This window comes from Pelmatolapia mariae, linkage group LG7, assembly GCF_036321145.2.
Source record: "Pelmatolapia mariae isolate MD_Pm_ZW linkage group LG7, Pm_UMD_F_2, whole genome shotgun sequence".
Lineage (NCBI taxonomy): Eukaryota > Metazoa > Chordata > Actinopteri > Cichliformes > Cichlidae > Pelmatolapia > Pelmatolapia mariae.
The window spans coordinates 27,801,701-27,819,543 of record NC_086233.1 but is presented as its reverse complement, the minus strand read 5'-3'; the positions used below and the strand labels follow the sequence as shown (position 1 = coordinate 27,819,543).

Genomic DNA, 17,843 nt, shown 5'->3' with positions numbered 1-17,843 from the left:
ATCTCTTTATCTTACTCCGTTAAGGCTTGCCATCTCATCTTGGCTTTTCATTTCCTCTAACCACCGGTGCTCTCAGCCTTACACAGGAAGTGTCAGGTCTGCCCTGCCCTGTCACTCTTCTCAGTCTCTGGCTGCTTGTCACATAAACAAAGTGTTTGCAGTATCACCCGCAGAGAGGAACTGTGGTTCATATCGAGGTTCTTCTCTTCGACAAGAAGTTATCCTCCCTGCCTGGTTCTCCTCAGCAACTTTTCTCAGATGATCCATTTGTGAGCAGATTGAAACTGAGCTACAACATGAGCCTACGGAAACTAGGTGAGTAGCATGTGTGTTTGTTTGAATCTATCTGGAGGGCGGTTAAATTGTATAGTAAGCAGTTTAGTTCAGATCTGAAGATCAAACATTGTTCTGGTGATAATGTGACAATAGTGACATGTAAAAAAAATCAGCACCACAACAAATAAAGTCTACTTCAAATATTTTTGTCTGCTTTCGTTAAGTCAGGTAAGATAAATACATTATTTACTGTATTTTAGTACTGTATGCATAGATGTTCTTATATTAAAATGCATGTCATTTTAAACGCAGTCCTTTTATATCTCTGCTTCTCGGAAAGATTAAAAAAAAAAGCGTGTGGACATTTCTGCACAAAGGCAAATTTGTGGCAGCAAAATGCAAAGAAGAGGGTAAAAGTCCCCTCAGTGCCTCTTGAAATTGGCACATATTCAGCCAAGCAGAAACAAAAGCACAGCTATATAAATAGCATTCAGTTCAAAGCTGCAGATAAATGCAAAGAAAGCAGAACAAGCGAGAAAAGAATACAATATATTTTTATCAACTTATAATGTTGCTATGACTAGATATGTCACTAGAATTGTACCCTTGGGTGGTAATTTGTATGTTTTGGGCAGACAAGATTTACAAAGGCTACTCTTCTTTTCTTCTTTTCCATTTTAAGAAGCTTCAGCAATTTGAGCATCAGGTTTTTTATAGCGGTGTTGTCTAATCAAACTACTTAACACTACAAAAATAACTTACTCAGATGAGCAAAAAGAATAAATATGAATCAAAGGTTTTAGATGCACTGCAATCTAAATCTGCTTACTGTCTTTCTTCCTATTCTTGTGGGTGCTACTGTGAAAGGTCACCCCAGCATACTTGTTTCACTCTGTCCCTAGCATCTTCTTCCGTCACACCAACCCTCTGCACGTCCTCCTTCACTGCATCCATAAACCTGCTCAGTTGTCTTCCTCTTTTCTTCCTACCTGCCAACTCCATATTCCACATCCTTTGTCCAATACAATCCCTCCTCAGCACATGTCCAACCTCGCCTCTCTAACTTTGTCTCCAAACTGCCCAACCTGAGCTGTCCCTCTGATTTTACTCATTTATAATCCTGTCCCACCTGGCCAATCCCAGTATCCGCCTCTTGCTGTTTGATTAGTGCCGTGGTCTCCAAACAATACATGATAGCAGATCTCACTACCATCTTGTAAACCTTTCTTTTCCCTCTTGATGTCACTCTTCTCTCACAAATCTCCTCTGACTTGTTTCCACCCAGTCCACCCAGCCTGCGCTCTCTTCTTTTTACCTCTCTTGTGCACTGTCATTTGCTTTGGATGGTTGCCACCTCCTTGCAGCTTCACCTTTCCACCTGCCTGACTTTCATTTCTCTTCTCTTCAGCGCATACCTCCACCTGTCCAGGCTCTCTTCCACCTCCTCCCAACTGTCACCACAGATCACAGTACCACAAACATCGTAGTCCATAGAGATTCCTGTTTGACATCACCACTGCCAGTCTCATTACTGTCCTATACTTTTGAAATTCTCACACCCACCTTGTCCTATTTATATCTCTTTTACAACTATAAAGAACTTTCATTGTTTTAAACAGTTGCATTTCACCATAAATGCCTGTTAACATAGACTGAGGTACAGAACAAGCGTATTTCCACGGTGTATTTAAAGTAAGAGCAGAAAAAAAGGAGACTAGATGAAAAAACAAGCGACCAAGATCACAACCTGAACACTCGCTCTTCTTTAATTCTCACTCTCTCAAGGTTTCAAATGGTTTGGCAGCCTAACCAACCTCAGTTTTCGCCGTTCCACTGAGAAATCACCCTCCAAGGCCTCTAAATCAAAGTCTGGAGCAGGAGCAGATGACACTGATGGTTGCACAGTCCTAACTCCGGTTGCTGAGGCGACTGTGGATGACCTGGGGGCCATGCGTCCCCGCACTGCCAGCTATGTCCGCTCCAGTGAGAGCTATACACACGTGGGCACGCTACCACGTCTTCTGACAAGGAAGAAGGACAAGAGCGCCAAAGGTAAATGCAGCAGAAGTTACCATCATCTCTCCAGGCTGGCTGAACTTTTGGGCTAATATGGAGAAATATTTAACATGCTAAATAACATGCTTTCTCTCTCACACTTCTGTACCCAGGATGCCCGAGCAGCAGTAAGAAGGCTAAAGACAAGATCAACAGAAGTCAAAGCCAGCGACCTGCAGGGGACCAGAGCTCACTGAGACTCAAAGATGCCACATCCAAAGAGGCTGAGGATGTAATTAACACTGATACTCGGCCCGAGGCACAGCTTGAACCTGATAGTGAAAGTAAAAAACCCGAAACCTCAAACGTCGCCTCTGGGCCTACATCTTCAAGTGTAGATCTGCCGCCATCTGATGGCTGCGGCGCAGAACTTCAGCCAAAGATTTGCGACAAGCAAGGCCTCACCGAGGCAGGTGCAGACTCGAACCCCGAGAAAGAGAACTCGTCACCTCCCCTTAGCAAAGAGAATAATGAGGCGCATGCAGGTCATGGTTTAGAGTCAAAAGAAGCGAAAGAGGAGTCCAGAGAGGCGACAGCCGGAGCAGAAACAGGAAACCAGGAGTCTGACAGCATCTACAGGTGATCTTTTTTTATATCTTTCATTTTTAAAACCACAGTGTTTGTAGCTATTTGTTCACCTGCTACATGTACTAGGTCTACCTAATTTATTCTGTGTTTTATAAACTAATCATACCACAGCCTTGGTCATGTTCCAGCACAGAAAAACTGAACAAATAATGGAGGAAGGGAGCCTTAATTAAGGCCGAGCACCTCTAATGGTCTGGTTGTGTTCTTTGAGTAAGCCAGAGGGCCCAGATCTGCGGGTTAAACTGCGTGAAATAAGTTTGGTAATTCGCTTTGAGCAGACTTTGCTGTAGACAGGACTTATCCGAAGCGATGCATGTGAAGTGAGAATATAACAGGATTCATTAAATTCTTTTGCGGGTAACATCGATTCTTTTTTATCGATTAAATTCTGCTGGGAAACTCATAGTTTTATGATTTTTTTTTTCTCGCATTGATTTGTTCTCACGCACAAGAACCCAAGTGAAATAAGATTTTTGTGGGCTTATTGCATGCGTTTCATAATTTATCAACAAAGCCAAAAGTTGAAGAAGAGTTTGGGGAAATGTACTAAGACTTCAACCGATCTCATTTTCTCGTAACTTTCCCATGACATGTCAGTGCGTGTCTCGTGTTAGAGTGGGATTTGCACTGCGTGTGTATGTGAGCGCGTGCTTGTGGGCTTGTGGTTATGCTGGCACGCGGGGGCTCGTGTGTGTGTGTGAGCGTGCACTATCGACCTATTAGTTCTAGCCGAGGGACCGTGGGAAATGCAGCTCTGTATAGTGTACTCCAACTTCAGTATAGGCACATCAAAGAGTTCTCCCTCCTGTGTCAGTTCAACCCTAAATCACAGGTCTTTCCATTGCTCAGCCTGACCGTCCATTTCCCTTCCACAGCCTGTCCACAGTGCAGCTCTTTACTCGTATTTCCCAGCTTTTCTGGAAAACCCTTTTCAGTTGATTCTCAGTGCTGGTAGTGTGTGGTACTTTGGGATTCTGCTAAGAATGAAATGTTGTCATCTTGTTTCTGGGATAATCTGAGCAGCTGGCAGACACAGGTCCTCTGTGTCATTGTCTCCCAAGGAACAAAACATGGACATTCAGCATCTACTCATGTTGTCACTCATGCTGTTATGGCTGCATCTAAAACAAGTACAGGATAACCTCGTTTCCAAATAAGTCGAGACTGTTTAAATTGCAAATGAAATGATAATGCAGTGCCTTAAAAATCGGATCATGTTTAGCACATCTTCCATGTAAATGTTTCAGAACTGATGAGACAAATTTCTGCAGCTTTAAAAAGAGAACTGTTTCCTATTCTCGCTTGATATAAGGTTTCAGCTGCTCAGCAGTTTGGGGCCACATTTGCTGCACTTTGTTTGGTATATATGCCAAACGTCTTCACTGGGTGACGGGTGACTTTAGCACATGGATTACTTTACTGCTTAGCCATGCTGTTTGAATAGATGCGGAATATGCCTTGACACTGTGTAGCTGAAATAAGCAAGACAGTCTCTGAAAAGATGACAGCATGTGTTATATCATCAACAGTGCAATTCATCAAATCACAGCTGTGCAAGTTAGCCAGGTCAAGTATGCTAATACATCCCCGTAACAGCACAGATGCTGGCTTTCCAATGTAATTTTCTTTACTTGTGGACTGTTGGTCAGACAGTTGGATTGTGTTGCATGACAGCAGATGTTTTTCCTCATCTTTCTGAGATTTTATGAACTACGCAATGAATTCATCAGCAAGACATTTTTTTCAGCGTGTCTAGTTTTTATCAAGTGAGAAGTCAGTTTAATAGAGTACATAACCCACTGTCCTCATCCTTGAGTAAGTTGAGGGCAACTTGAGGTAGCAGCAGGAGAACTGTGAAACTGAGTTTTAATGAAGTATATTATCCAGTAGATGAGGTACAATGTTGCAGGCAGATTATCTCTAATGAATTCAAAAATTCCAGGAAAGCTTTCTTTTTAGTCTTCTATGCACTTTATTATCAGTTTCAGGGCACTGAGTGGGACCTTAAGTTGCATCCTCCTTTATAAACTTTTCAGGCTTTTCCACTAGACGTGACATGAAAAACATGCACATACACAGCTGTGGGATTTTTTTGAAAGTGTTGGAAAAGAACATATACATATTTAAAACAGACTACTGCTTCTGATTTTTATGTAAATCCGGGGTAATATTTGTTCTCGCTAGTGTTATCAGATGCATAGTTATGCATTAAAATATTCTATACTTATACAATATTAAAAAAGAAAATCAGGGTTAAAAGCATAGAAGCAACTGTGGCTGTGGCACTGTGGCGCTCCTCTACTGTGGGACCTATTAACATTCCCAAGCCTACTACCATGATAGGGGCCTTTGATCTGACCTCTCTGTAGTCATGTGTAACACAGCTTTGCTCTGGGCCCTGTGAGACCCTTCATGCAAGTGGGAGCTGTGCTGAGTGATCTTAAAACTTGTCTGGGAGTGTAATTGCCCCTTTTGCTTGCCACTGCTCCGTATCTGCACACTAGTGCCCACACTGAGGCTCCCAGGACTGCAGCACAGTGGGTTTTGACACATGATAGGGATCCATCATGAGTGTTAAAGCGTGAGTTATGGTGCCTCTGAGATTTAAGAGGCCAGCTCCATATTCAGCAACCTTAGATGCTCAGTGGGATTTGTTATCTCTCTATTTTCCTTGAAGCTGCGCTGCAATAGTGTTTTACTCACTGGAGAGCGTGCTGCAGTCGTGGGAATACAGGCAGACCTTTTGTGTGTTAACATGTGCTGCACCTGTTAGAAGAGCAGATCAAACACAAAGGCACGATTGTGCGTATCAAAGGTTTATAGGCTTTCCCCCCCTGTTATTACAATCCTGAGCATTTTATGTCTTTAATCTTTTTTTTCTCCTCTTGTCCTTCTTCATTATTCTCTTTTCAGCTACATGAAGCCAGCAGAGGACCGATCAGAATATGTTCAGGTGGGTCTGCATCTGTTTTTTTAAATCTTCTTTTACGATTATGCAGTTTATTCTTCTGCTCTGTGTCTGGGCGTATTTTAAAATTGCCCTAAGGAAGCATTTCAAAAATCTCTACCTTTGACACACGGACAAAAAGCCCCAATAATTTTTCACTCTTTACCTTTCCATTATCATTATATTTTTTTTAATATACTCTTCTGTCACAAACACACATTTAAGACCTTACACTTGAGCAGATATTAGTTGCAGTTTTCACCATGAATGTGCAGTTGAATTTCCTCCTCAACTGCATGATTATTAAGATGATTAAATTTGATTTTTTTTTTTCATGTGAGTGCTCAGATGTAATTGTGGCAGATTATTAGCCCCTCAGTTTTCAACAGCTATGCTCATTTGAGCAGGCTTACTCTGCATTTAGCCTAATTCAGCCTGCCATTTAGCTAATTGAATTTGGAGTGAGGAAGTCTGCGCCTTAGAACCGGCACTGTGTGCTGCAGCCAGTAGGTGGGGCCATCCACTTTGGGTGTGAGCTCCTCAAAGAGCAGAGATCGTGAGAAGCTTTTTCACGACCTTGGAGAAGATGGTACAGATTCATGCATTTTTTTAAAACATAGCATGAAACACTTCAGCTGAGATCAAAGTGGAAGTGAGAATAAGAAGGTAGAGTTGAAAAGGGAGGTAGAAGGAAGAAAAATAGAAAGAGAGAGTAAAACAAGCTGCTGGGCTCTTGGGATCTGTTTTTTTATTGATTGTACATCAGAGCCAGGTAGTAAAAGTATTCTCCTATGACCTTGACCCGTGTTCCTTCTGTAAAACAAATATGTTCAGATTTCACAGGCCTGACAAATTACCTACAGTTAGAAATGAACTTTTTTTGTAAAATGTTGAAAACCAAACATTTGTGTGTGTGTGTGTATATATATATATATATATATATAATGTGCATATGTCAGTATCTTAAACTTAACTAAAACAAACTTAGATAATTAAAAAAAACATTAAGCTTAGCAGTACAACTAATGTAAAAATGTGATCACTTCATTTGTAATTCAGTTTAAATTGTATTTATACAATTCCAAATCACAACAAAAGTCACCTCAAGGCACCTTATATTTTAAGGTAGATCCTACAATAATACATACAGAGAAAAACCCAACAATCAGAATCAGAATCAGAAAGACTTCATTTATCCCCAAGGGGCAATTAACATACAACAGAAGAGCATAACGTTGAAGATAAGAACAATAAGAACAGGATCTTATGACCCACTATTAGAAATCACTTTTGTGACATTGGGAAGGAAAAACTCCCTTTTAACGGGAAGCAGAACCAGGCTCAAAACCCAAATAAAGCATTGTTCTATTTATGGCTACTGGCCTGTCTTTTAGTTGTTGTGACAAAACTATTTTAACAAATAAATTGCCAAAGTTACTGGGTTTCTCAACTCACAAAACATTTCTTCAACCTTATACTTTGTTATACTTTTAATTCTGCATTCTTTCATTGTGATTCTTCATGTTATTGTCCAGTACTGTGCCGAAAAATGACAATGAATGTTATGTATTGATGGTGACAGACACTTTAAACAAGTATCCACTGACAGCTTTAACAGACCCACAATGGTCTGCTAAAAACAAAATCCAAACTACATCCAATCAACTCAAAATTGAAAAGAAAATATTTTCACAGGCGGGCACAAATATAATTTCATGGTCACTGGCTTTCTGAAATAGAGCCTCCATTCTTTTTCTAGAAGGTTAGATTAGATGAAGCCCTCACATTTTTATAAATTACATGTTAGAGCTCCAGTTTAATTTCAGACCACATGTCCTGCATCCACTATGAAACACTGTGCATTACAGCTAGAGAACTGTGCCTTGAAATAAACCATGGCTTCACTGCATAAACTCTACAATTACCGCCTAGAAAATGTTGCTGTTTATGATGTGGTCATATAAAACACAGGGTGCCTCATGAGTGTGTTATTCACACTGACACCAAGTTTGTAAAAAGTCTGATATATGATCAACTCATGCCAGTTTTCCCAATTTAAAACCCTTGCAATGCTTTATCACCCAAGTTTGTTTCTTTCTCCCCACCACCATCACCCACTGTCCCACCCAGTCCTTGAAAGCTGCCAGCAATCCCTCCATCTCCTTCCATTTCTCTGAAACATTTATGACAGCTGATGTTTAAATCAGGAGTTGGCCTCACTGTTCCGTGTTATAATGTGAGAGACGGAGCCAATGAATATCTCTGAGGGGGGTGTGGGAGGTGTTTTCACATGTGCCCGCTCACACACGTTTACATTCATTTGCACACAGACACATGCAAACACAGGATCGCACATAAAGTGAAAATGAGCCAAATTGTAGCAGAGAAAGGCATACAAACCAATCTGACGTGAGAAAGAAAATAAGCAATCAGTGACAAAAACCCCAAAAGCATTCAAGACAAGCACTTCATCTTTTCAGTTTTATCATAAAATATCCATCATCATCTATTTTTCATGGGGACACATGGTTGGTCAAACAGTACATAGACTGATTTTGGTTTTGGACTTTTAGTGAGAGAAGTAATAAGTGTCTTCAAATGGTTTATAGTTGGTCAATAAATAGACCAGACAACACTGTTTTATTAAGAAAAAATCAAAAACTTTTAGCTTCAGTGTGAGTTTGTTTTTGTGCCCATTAAGTGAACGTGTGGTTACTGTCTTTATGATTGTGTGTTTATTTTTGCTTGTGCTTTGTCTCCTCTCCTGCTTTGTGGTTTGGTTGTACTTTTACAAAAGAGGGGGAGGTGAGCTGGTTCATATGAGGTTTATTAACATATGTTTGTCACAGGACTCTTAAAATGAATCTGTGTGTGCACGTGCGAAGGGGCTCAGCTGTGTGTATGCGCCTTACTACATGTTTGATTATGCGAATGGTTTAAATTTCTAAAGTCTGTGTGAGTCTTTGTGCTGTCTGATTAAATTAAGGCAGTGCCCTGTGGGGGCATGGACGAGTGTGCCTGTGTGTGTGTATGTGCGACTATTACAGTAGATTGAATTAATGTGGCGCCTCTGCAAATGGGAGTGGGTGAAAATCATCAGGGCTGGTAACACACCCCTGAAAAGTGTTCGTTTACTATCCCTTTTTTATAACAGACAGAATACACTCGTGCAGACAGCTTCACTTTCTGTAATGAAAAAGCAACTCTGAGTCTTTTGTGATTGCAAGAGTTCAGATATGCATTATGTAAGCCAGCATGTTTAAAGTGGAACTATTGTGCTTTTCAATATTTGTCATGTATATACACGGTTACAATGGTAAAAGCTGACCTTAAAATTTTTTTGCTATTTATATTATTTCAAGAATACAAAACATGAGCTGTGAAGGAGCATAATAGACTCATTTTAAGAGTCCTCCAATGCTAAATTATTCTTATTTTTTATCAAAACTGGGAAACCATTATCTAATCCACTGATTTAGCCTCTCAATCAACGGCCATTTTTTAAATTTCTTATGAGGTCGAAGAAGCTATTTATGGCTGCTCTCTTGCCATAAGGGGTCGCCACAGCGGGTAGCTGTGCATGTTTGACTTCCCAGTGTTTTAAGGTGGATGCTCTGAGGTAGCAAATATCAAGACCTCCTGTGCTGTCCACTGGTCATTGTTTATGATGCAGATACATAAATGTAAATCAGAAGCCAGTAGCCAGTGGTTTCAACATTGCATTTCAGGACATGGATTGTTAAATTACAAATAACCCAAACCTGCAAAAGATTGTAGTCCAAGTTCTATGACCAAGCAGACTACAAATTGAAATCTCAAAGCTTCGGCCACCATTGTCCCTTTCCAGCAGATTTTGGATTTTCATATCTGTATAGAAATAAATGCATTAGAAACTAAAATAGCATTTAGTATATTCTTGTAAATGTCCTTACAGTTACAAACAGAAGCAAGATTGATATATGGGTAGGCATATATTATAACACAAGATTGGTCTATCATATTGCTATCAGGGTATAGTTGTATATTTCAGTATGTTGTGATATGAACAGTTATTATGGCTTCTAGAAAGGCAATGTAGAGGTAGTTATTATATAAGTTGTCCAGCAATCTATGAATGTTTGTTTTGTTTTTATTACAATATTCTCAGTAATGCTGCAGCATGCCTTCACTTTAAGTTGCTAACTAAGTTGGGAAATACATTTCATTAAAGTAAATAAACAATTCAATATTTTATTTTTATTTTTAATAAAACTGTAACATTTCTGAATATTAAATGCTACGCTAACATCCTCACATCGATGATGTTGATAGATAATATACATGTAGTGTCTTTGTTTAGCATGCTAACATTTGCTAATTAGCACTAAACAGTGTACAGGGGACATTAATGGAAAGTGTTTTTGCTGCCATTTGGATATAAACCAAAGTAGTGAAGTAGTACAGTTATGAACAAAAGCTTTTAGGCAATCCTCTCTTTTTTTAATATTTTGGAGGGAAAATTTGCACTTGCAGCAATTTATTGAGAGACATGCAAACATGCATGGAAATACAGTAGATAAAGCGAAAAACAGAGTTTGTACAATTCTAACACGCTTGAAAGTCAGTATTTGGTATGACCACCTTTATTCTTCAACAGCACCTGAACTTTCTTAGGCAAGCTTTGTTATAATTTCTTTAAGTAGTCGTCAGGAATAGTTATCCAGTCTTCTTTAAGGACATTCAGTTTGATTCTTTGGATTTTTGCTGCCTCTTTCTCTGTTGTCTGTGAAGATGATCCCTCACTGCTTCAAAAATTGTTGAAGTCTAGAGTCTGGGGAGGCCAGTCCACGACAGTAATTATATTTCCATCTGGTTATACTTTTACTACACTGGTGTAAACAACATAATTTTTTACTACCTCAGAAACTGCAGCCTCTGAGAGAAAAAAATTTACTACATGACCAGTGCATTCTCAAGTATTCCCACAACTTTATCCACCCTTTTTTAAGGTCACCATGAAGCAGAGATACTTGTCTTGATGGTATTACACAGTGTTTAATTTTTGACTAAGATCTGTCTAGTTGCTACAGCAACCAATTTGTGTAAAGTGTAGTCATTTTAATGTGATTAAAGTGAGTGGAGTTTTAATTGCACTGTTTAACACTTAAATGAATATTTTTCAAGGCCTTTGTGTGAATGGAGGCACAGCATTCCCAACAGACCTCTTTCTCTCTTTGTATCATTATTGCAGGCTTTGAAACGCATATCTGTGGTTCAATACGGATTAACCAGTTCTGTCCTGTGAAAACACACTGATGACAATCAGACCTGCAGGTCATTAGCTGTACCTGGCTAACCCCCAGTGGAGCCAGGCACAAACACACACACACATACGCACATAAAGATGTGCTTTCGCTAATAATCTTGATCTACCCTCAGATCTTTTCATTTCACACACGTTTTCATAAAAATATTTTCCTCTATCCCCTTTCAAGCAAACGCACTCACGTGCTTGTATCGCTATCTTTGTGAGGACATTCAATGAAAGTGAGGCCAAAAATGTCCTTACTTAAACAAAATTACACCAGTCCTCATAAGCATAGTTGAGCAAGTACATACACATGCACACACTTCATATCTTTGTGTGTCTCTCCACATTCACACACACTTTCATTACTGTGATGCTTGCAGGCACATGCAGGGATTCTCCATTGTGTTCCCTATCAGCCTGCGGGATGGGGCTCACTAATTAATATTTAACTGAAGACCGCCTCCAACCAAGCGAGGAGATGCAGAGATAGAGGACTGAAAGGAGGGGAAAGTGGAAGGATCATGGTGTGGAGGAGAGGGGAAGGACAGGAGAGAGAATAGGCCGGGAAGGATCAGAAGGAAGAAAAGCCTGGAAGTCTGAGGTTAGGCTATTGATCACAAGGATAAGAAGGCAGGAGAGATGAGGGGAGGAGTACGGTGACAAGAGCAGTTGGAGAAATGCTGGATTTGACAGAGCCTAGAGAGAAGGAGATGACTGATGCAGAAGCACTGAAAAGAGAAAGGTTCAATGAATGGATGACAGTGAGAGCAACAGAGAAGAAACTGACAAGAATTTGAAGAAAATGTAGGAATGAGACAGACGTTTTCTGACAGAAGCACTTCTCGTCAATGCAGAGATATAAAGAAAGATAGATGGATTTAAGGGGAAGCAGTAGCAGGAACAAAGTAAGGATGAAGCAAGGAAGAAAAAAAATGCCGCAGCTCCACACTGCAGCATATGATATTTGTTTGACAAAAATTAATTCATCCAAGGATGAAGTTTGAGTTTTACAGAATTTGCTTTAAAACAATAACAGGCTGTGCTTCCTTTACCAGCTGTGTGAACCAAATACTTATTGAAAAGTAGCCAAACAGGCTACAATTATAGCAGCAAGCAGACTACCAAAGATACATATTTAAATATAAATATCAGTTTGTGGAGTGACTTCAGGCTAGTCCAATACACCCTAATTTTGACACATTTAATGATAAACTCTCTCCATGCATCAAATTGTAGATTTTTTTTCCCCACATGTGTGGCGCAGCGGTCAGATGTAACATGATGTATGTTATGATTGTTTTGCCATGGTATTACAGAGGATTGAGAATAGAAAGGCACAGGGCCCCCCTCTTATGAGATTATTTGTGTCCCCGCTGTGTAATCTGTCTAATCCAGCACTGTATGGTTTGAGATTACGTTAAGAGGAGACGCTGCAGTTAATGAATCCGTCCTGTGTCTTGTAGCTCCTTATCGTTCAGGCTCTTTGTCTCTGGCTGTGACCTACTAACATGCATTCAGGAGGCAGATTAGAAAGGTGATTACTGGTATCATCTGATTCTGTGTGTATGTTTGTGTTAGTGGGGCGAAAGATGACCTCAGATGACAAAGTGAAAAGAAGGAGCATGTCGCTCTCCTTCTCAGTCGCTTTCTCTCTCCTGTATCCGCCTCTCGCTTTCCTGCATTGGTGCGGACCTGACTAAATGCAGTGTCAGAATTTTGGATGCTGTCAAGGCTCTGGCAGTGTTGCCATGGCGAGGCGTCCTCAATGATGTCACTCACTCGGGCCTCTGGAGACAGAGCCCCACCCCTCCTGACATCTCCCTGCCGGTATGTGCGCGTGTGTTTATGTGTGTCTCCATGTGAAATGGGCCGGTGAAAATCACACCATGTTATCCTTGAAACACCTGCCTGTGTGTTTCAGCCCGTAATGAGCTGTCTAGCTGCAGTCTGCATGGCTTTGTAGAGACACATCATTATATCCTGCAACACACACACACATGCACACACACACACACACACATGCACGGGAAGATTTCTGCCAACGTTATTTCACCACGGGAAGCCAATGCGTTTTGGAGGCTGCTATACTAACATATAGTGGCATGTGAAAATGTAGGTGGAATAAAAGGTGTGAGTGTGCATTCAAGCATTTGTGGAGGGGGTGCGGTCTTGTCGGGTGTCTTTCATGGCAAAAGAAAGGTTAGATTCCTTTGGGAGGCTGCACACGTACTCTTCTCACCCTCCTTGCACCCTCATCTTCTTCATTCATCATCTCATCTCTTAATTATCTTTTCTTTCTCTCCTCCCCATCTTTTCCTTACTTTCTCTCTGTTTCACTCCCTCCGTCATCTCCTCCACCCCCCACCACTCTCCCACCCCCCTTGTCAGCATTGTCTCAGCCCTGGAGCGGGGGTCATCAGGAGGGTGGGTGGGGTTTCTGCCTTCAATACGACAGCACTCCTCTCTGCTTGTGCCTCCTAGCGTTCAACCCCCTCCCCTCTTCTCTCCCTCCCTCCTTCCATCCAACCCTCCCACCCTCTCTCCCACTGGTCCACCCTCCCCCCACCCACACTCCTTTCATCAGCAAGCAATGAGGTAATCCCTAGCAGCCGCGTGAAGTGCAGCAAGTGCAGTGAGAGGGAGAGAAGCGAGAGCAGAAGCGAGAGAAGCCGGTGCAAGGCAGAAGCGGCGAAGATGTCAGGAGCTGTAATATCACTGGCTGTTATCAGTACCAGCTGTTAGCAGCTCGCTCGTAGGTAATAGCTGATGTTGTCACAGGCAGCTGCATGCAAGCTGCAGCTTTGGTGTTAGCGGTTTTAGCTTGTAGCCTGTTTTTCTTTCTTTTCTTTTTTTTGTAGTGGTGGCACTATGTTGAGTGGCTGTTAGCCAGACAGAGAGGCAGGCAGGGGTGGGACAGGCTTAACCCAAGGGCTGGTGTTTAGATAGGACACCCCGGGTGGGGAAGAGAGAGTGAGACAGAAAAGGGACATAAAAGGGAGAGGTGAAGTAGTAGAAAAAGAAGAAGAAGGAGAAAAAAGAGTGAGGTTTGAGAGAAGGTAGCAGAGGTGTGTGCCCACCATGACGGAGAGGTGTAGTCTGTGGAGTGCCCTCTCGGCTGCAGCATGCTGCTTCTATCGGGGATCCTTCATGCAGGTGCAGGTGAGTGAGCATTTGTGTGTGTGTGTTGTGCGTTTGCTATTTAATACTCTGCATATGTGCAGTATACGGTCCAACTTTCCTTGTATTTGGTGCATTTTCTGTATGCGTGTGTGTATGCATGTGTGTGTTTGTGAAGGCTCACGCTTCTGTATATTTGTGGGAGGTGTGCTGACTGCTGGCTCCTCTTCTGTCCCGGCAGCTGGTAATGTCAGCCTGCCTGGTAGTTGGCAGACTGATGATATCATAGACTTTGTACAGTACTTGGGTGTCAGATAGACTGTGTGAAAACAATGTGCGGAGTGAGTTAGAGGGAGCTGGTGAGGGAGAAGGGTTTGTGTGCATGGCTTTGAGAAAGAAACCATGGGAATATGTGTTTGCACTTTGCATGGTTGTGTATGGGAGGCAGAGACGGAAAGTGTGTGTGGTACAGTATTCTACGGTATCAGTTGTACTTTGGTCTAATTTAGTCTTGCTGCTGGAAACCCAATATCTGACCTTATTCCTGGACAAAATGACACCAGCGGTATATTTGTGTTTGTGTCTGTACTTCCATTAGTGATGCTTGATATTCGATGATCATTGGCAAAAAGCTTGTCGTTTCAAAATTTCAACTTTTTAAAGGAAAACAAACTAACAGCTCAGTTCGGGAGGAGTGGGTAGTGATGCTTTTTTGGGATTTTATCTACTGGGGCAAGGATGTTCAGAGTGGGAATAACAAGGCTTTCACATGACAGGAGTAATAGAAGAAGAAAATAACTGCAATGGATGAGATAATGGGAAATGACAGACTTTGGGGTACGAAAGTATGTTATTGCCTGGAGTTGTAATACTGAGCTGGACTGAAGTGGTAGTTCTCTTCTCTTCTCTTCTCTTCTCTTCTCTTCTCCCTGCTACATGTGTTTGCAGCCAACTGTGCTGATATAATTATGCCTTTACAATGAACAGGAAGGATGCAGAGTTGTGTTTACAACTCGCTGTGTTTAAGCAGGCTAATCCCCATGTTAAGTGTTGACTTGTCCCACCTTGTCTCTGGCAGCAGGACATTTTGTCAGTGTCACATCTAGCTGAGAGAGTCTTCATCCTGGATTACTTTGGTTGTCTTTTTGTATTTAATACATATGTCTGTCTTAGAGAAAGACACACACGCAGAGATTGTTGGCTCTTTTCCTTCTAGTTTTTTCTTTGAGGCATCTGCTTTTGTTTAGAGTGAAGTGATTCAGAGCTGAGAGTAATGAAGTTATTTTAATTAAATCTGTCATGGGGTTCCTGTGTAGTGGTGGTTTTGGTGGGGCTAAGTGTGTGCGAGTGGGGGGTAAATTAATTAGCAGTCGTTGAACAGTTAGTATTAAGTGGGCGCTTTCTAATGTAAGAAAAAAAAATAAAAAAATTCTCAGCAACTCAAGTTTGTTTACAAACACTGTGATTTTTGTCTATAGACTGATATTGATTCCCCGATCCATTCCAATTAAACATAGACTGTCAAGCACAATACTGCGTGTCACGTAACCCAAACTGTGTGCGACAGAGAGCTCAAGGCTTCAATCATTACCTGTGTGCTTCAATACCACACTGCTTCTTTTTCTGTCCCTCCAGGGGTTCATTTGTTAGATTATTTGCACTTGTTACACCTTTTGTGTTAGATACTTGCAACTGGTGATCTTCCATTATAACATAAATAAATAAATAAAAACCAAAGTGATTGTTTCACTGGTGTGTGAAGCCATTAGAGGACCCACTAATGCGGTGATATCTCTTCTCTTGGTGCTTTATGTCCCTAAAAGCTGAAGAGCTCTGCTTGAAGAATATAACATTCACTGCTGTTATGTCATTTACGGTACTTTGAGTGAGAATTAACTGGTGGTTTGGATATGTAATTTTACAAGGTAATTACAGTGTAACAAGCAATACTAAAACACTTATGCTGTACTTTTTATTTACTTCTCAGCAAAATGATTTGTTATAGAATCCATGTCAAGAAAAGACACAGATGTATTTTTATGTAAAAGGCAAAGGTTAAAATCTAGTAACAGTTGTGCTTTTTTCCATAATGACCAATAATTATGTTATTCAGTATTTTCAACATGCTTGTAAAGTAATTATTTACGGTGTATATTGGCACTATCGGTAATAAATACAGACTGGTTTTGGCTTCACCAGTGCGCATTAGTAGCAAGAAATAACAGAAAGAAAGAAAAAATGGCAAAAACAGAGTATTGTACTTTCTTTTAAACCCAGAGACAACCCAGATATACAGTAATGAACCAAAAAGCTCATAGATGAGATGAAGAATGATGTCAGAACACATTTACACTTGTTGAAGTAAGTGTAAGTCAGCTACACAATCAGTCTTCATATCTTGTCAGTTACACTTGAGTGAAACTAGGACAGCAATCTCATTGCGACTAGGAAAAATTGGTGGTTACCTGGCGAATACACTGCCAGGGACCGATTTAAAGGAGTTGCAGTGGCCAACTTGTAGGCTGGAAATTGATCGTGCAAAACCATAACCTGTTGGTGACCACTTTCAATAGTAAGGTGACCACACAGGTCGCAACCTGACGCCATGCAATTGTGATCAGACTCGGACTGGCAATCACCGTCAGACAGATTGGCGAAGATTTGCAAAATGCAAACTCATTGCAATCAGTGTTACTCAGTCTGTGCCAAAGAGTGGAACTTCTTTGCAATAGAGGACTGCCTTCTAGTTATATTTCTATGTAAAAAGCATGGTTGCTGAGTGCCTGTGTTATTGTGCAGTTTAATCGCCATCCTGCAGCAAGTATGTTGCTCTTTGTTGAGGAATTTCTGAATTTCCGTTTCAAATCTATGAGGTTCTGGCTGGACTCTGAATATAAGTAGTTAATTTCTGTTTAATGTTAATAACTGTGTTTGTAGATGGCAAGTTTAGATTTTCGCAAATTTATCACACTTAATCGCTGTATTATCACAAAAGGACTGCATGCAATTGCCAGCTTGACCCCATTCATTTGCAAACTGAAGCCATCGCCTTCTTGATACAACAAAGTCACTTTGAGGATGGTAACTGACTGTGAGTGGTTACAGACCTGCTCCCCATCTTCGAAGCAAACATTTTAAAGGCAACAACATCACAAAATCGTTGCACACGGTCGCAATAACTGTCTTCAACCACTGAATGTAGCATACCCAATGCACTGGATTCAGGAGGCTCAGGGGAAACTTTGGAAAGTTTTAATGTTAATACTTCTCAGCCAAGTTTTAAAAGCATAATTGCAGCCAAAAGGGTCATATACTATAATCATCTCTTAGAGTAATTTATGAATTAATTAATAACAGTACATTGTTGTGCGGCTGACACATCGAAATGATGTTAACACAGTGACAGTGTTCTGTGACCTCAGCTCATCAGCTGTATCAGTGAAGGGAGATTACACTTGATCCCCTGGTCTAGACTGCAGTATGCTAACCATGAACACACACACATTCATACACACAGGCATGCAGCTTAACCATTGTATTCATTATGTGCCCAGTGCTTCCAGCGCGTCT

The 17,843-nt window shown here is 41.0% G+C and overlaps 1 protein-coding gene across 2 annotated transcripts in view; it reads left to right on the top strand.

Moving 5' to 3' along the window:
- The first annotated feature begins 217 nt into the window (after nucleotides 1–217).
- Nucleotides 218–17,843, top strand: part of sh2d3ca (SH2 domain containing 3Ca) — a 60,534-nt gene continuing 42,908 nt past the window's right edge. The window contains exons 1-4 of one of the 2 annotated variants that reach the window (XM_063478749.1): nucleotides 218–315; nucleotides 2,062–2,328; nucleotides 2,445–2,910; nucleotides 5,833–5,872. In XM_063478749.1, the coding sequence (XP_063334819.1) occupies nucleotides 297–315; nucleotides 2,062–2,328; nucleotides 2,445–2,910; nucleotides 5,833–5,872 (792 nt within the window). In that variant the 5' untranslated portion in view covers nucleotides 218–296. Of the gene's footprint in view, nucleotides 316–2,061; nucleotides 2,329–2,444; nucleotides 2,911–5,832; nucleotides 5,873–13,777; nucleotides 14,316–17,843 lie in introns of those variants that run through there. The other variant, XM_063478750.1, reaches the window with a different exon arrangement.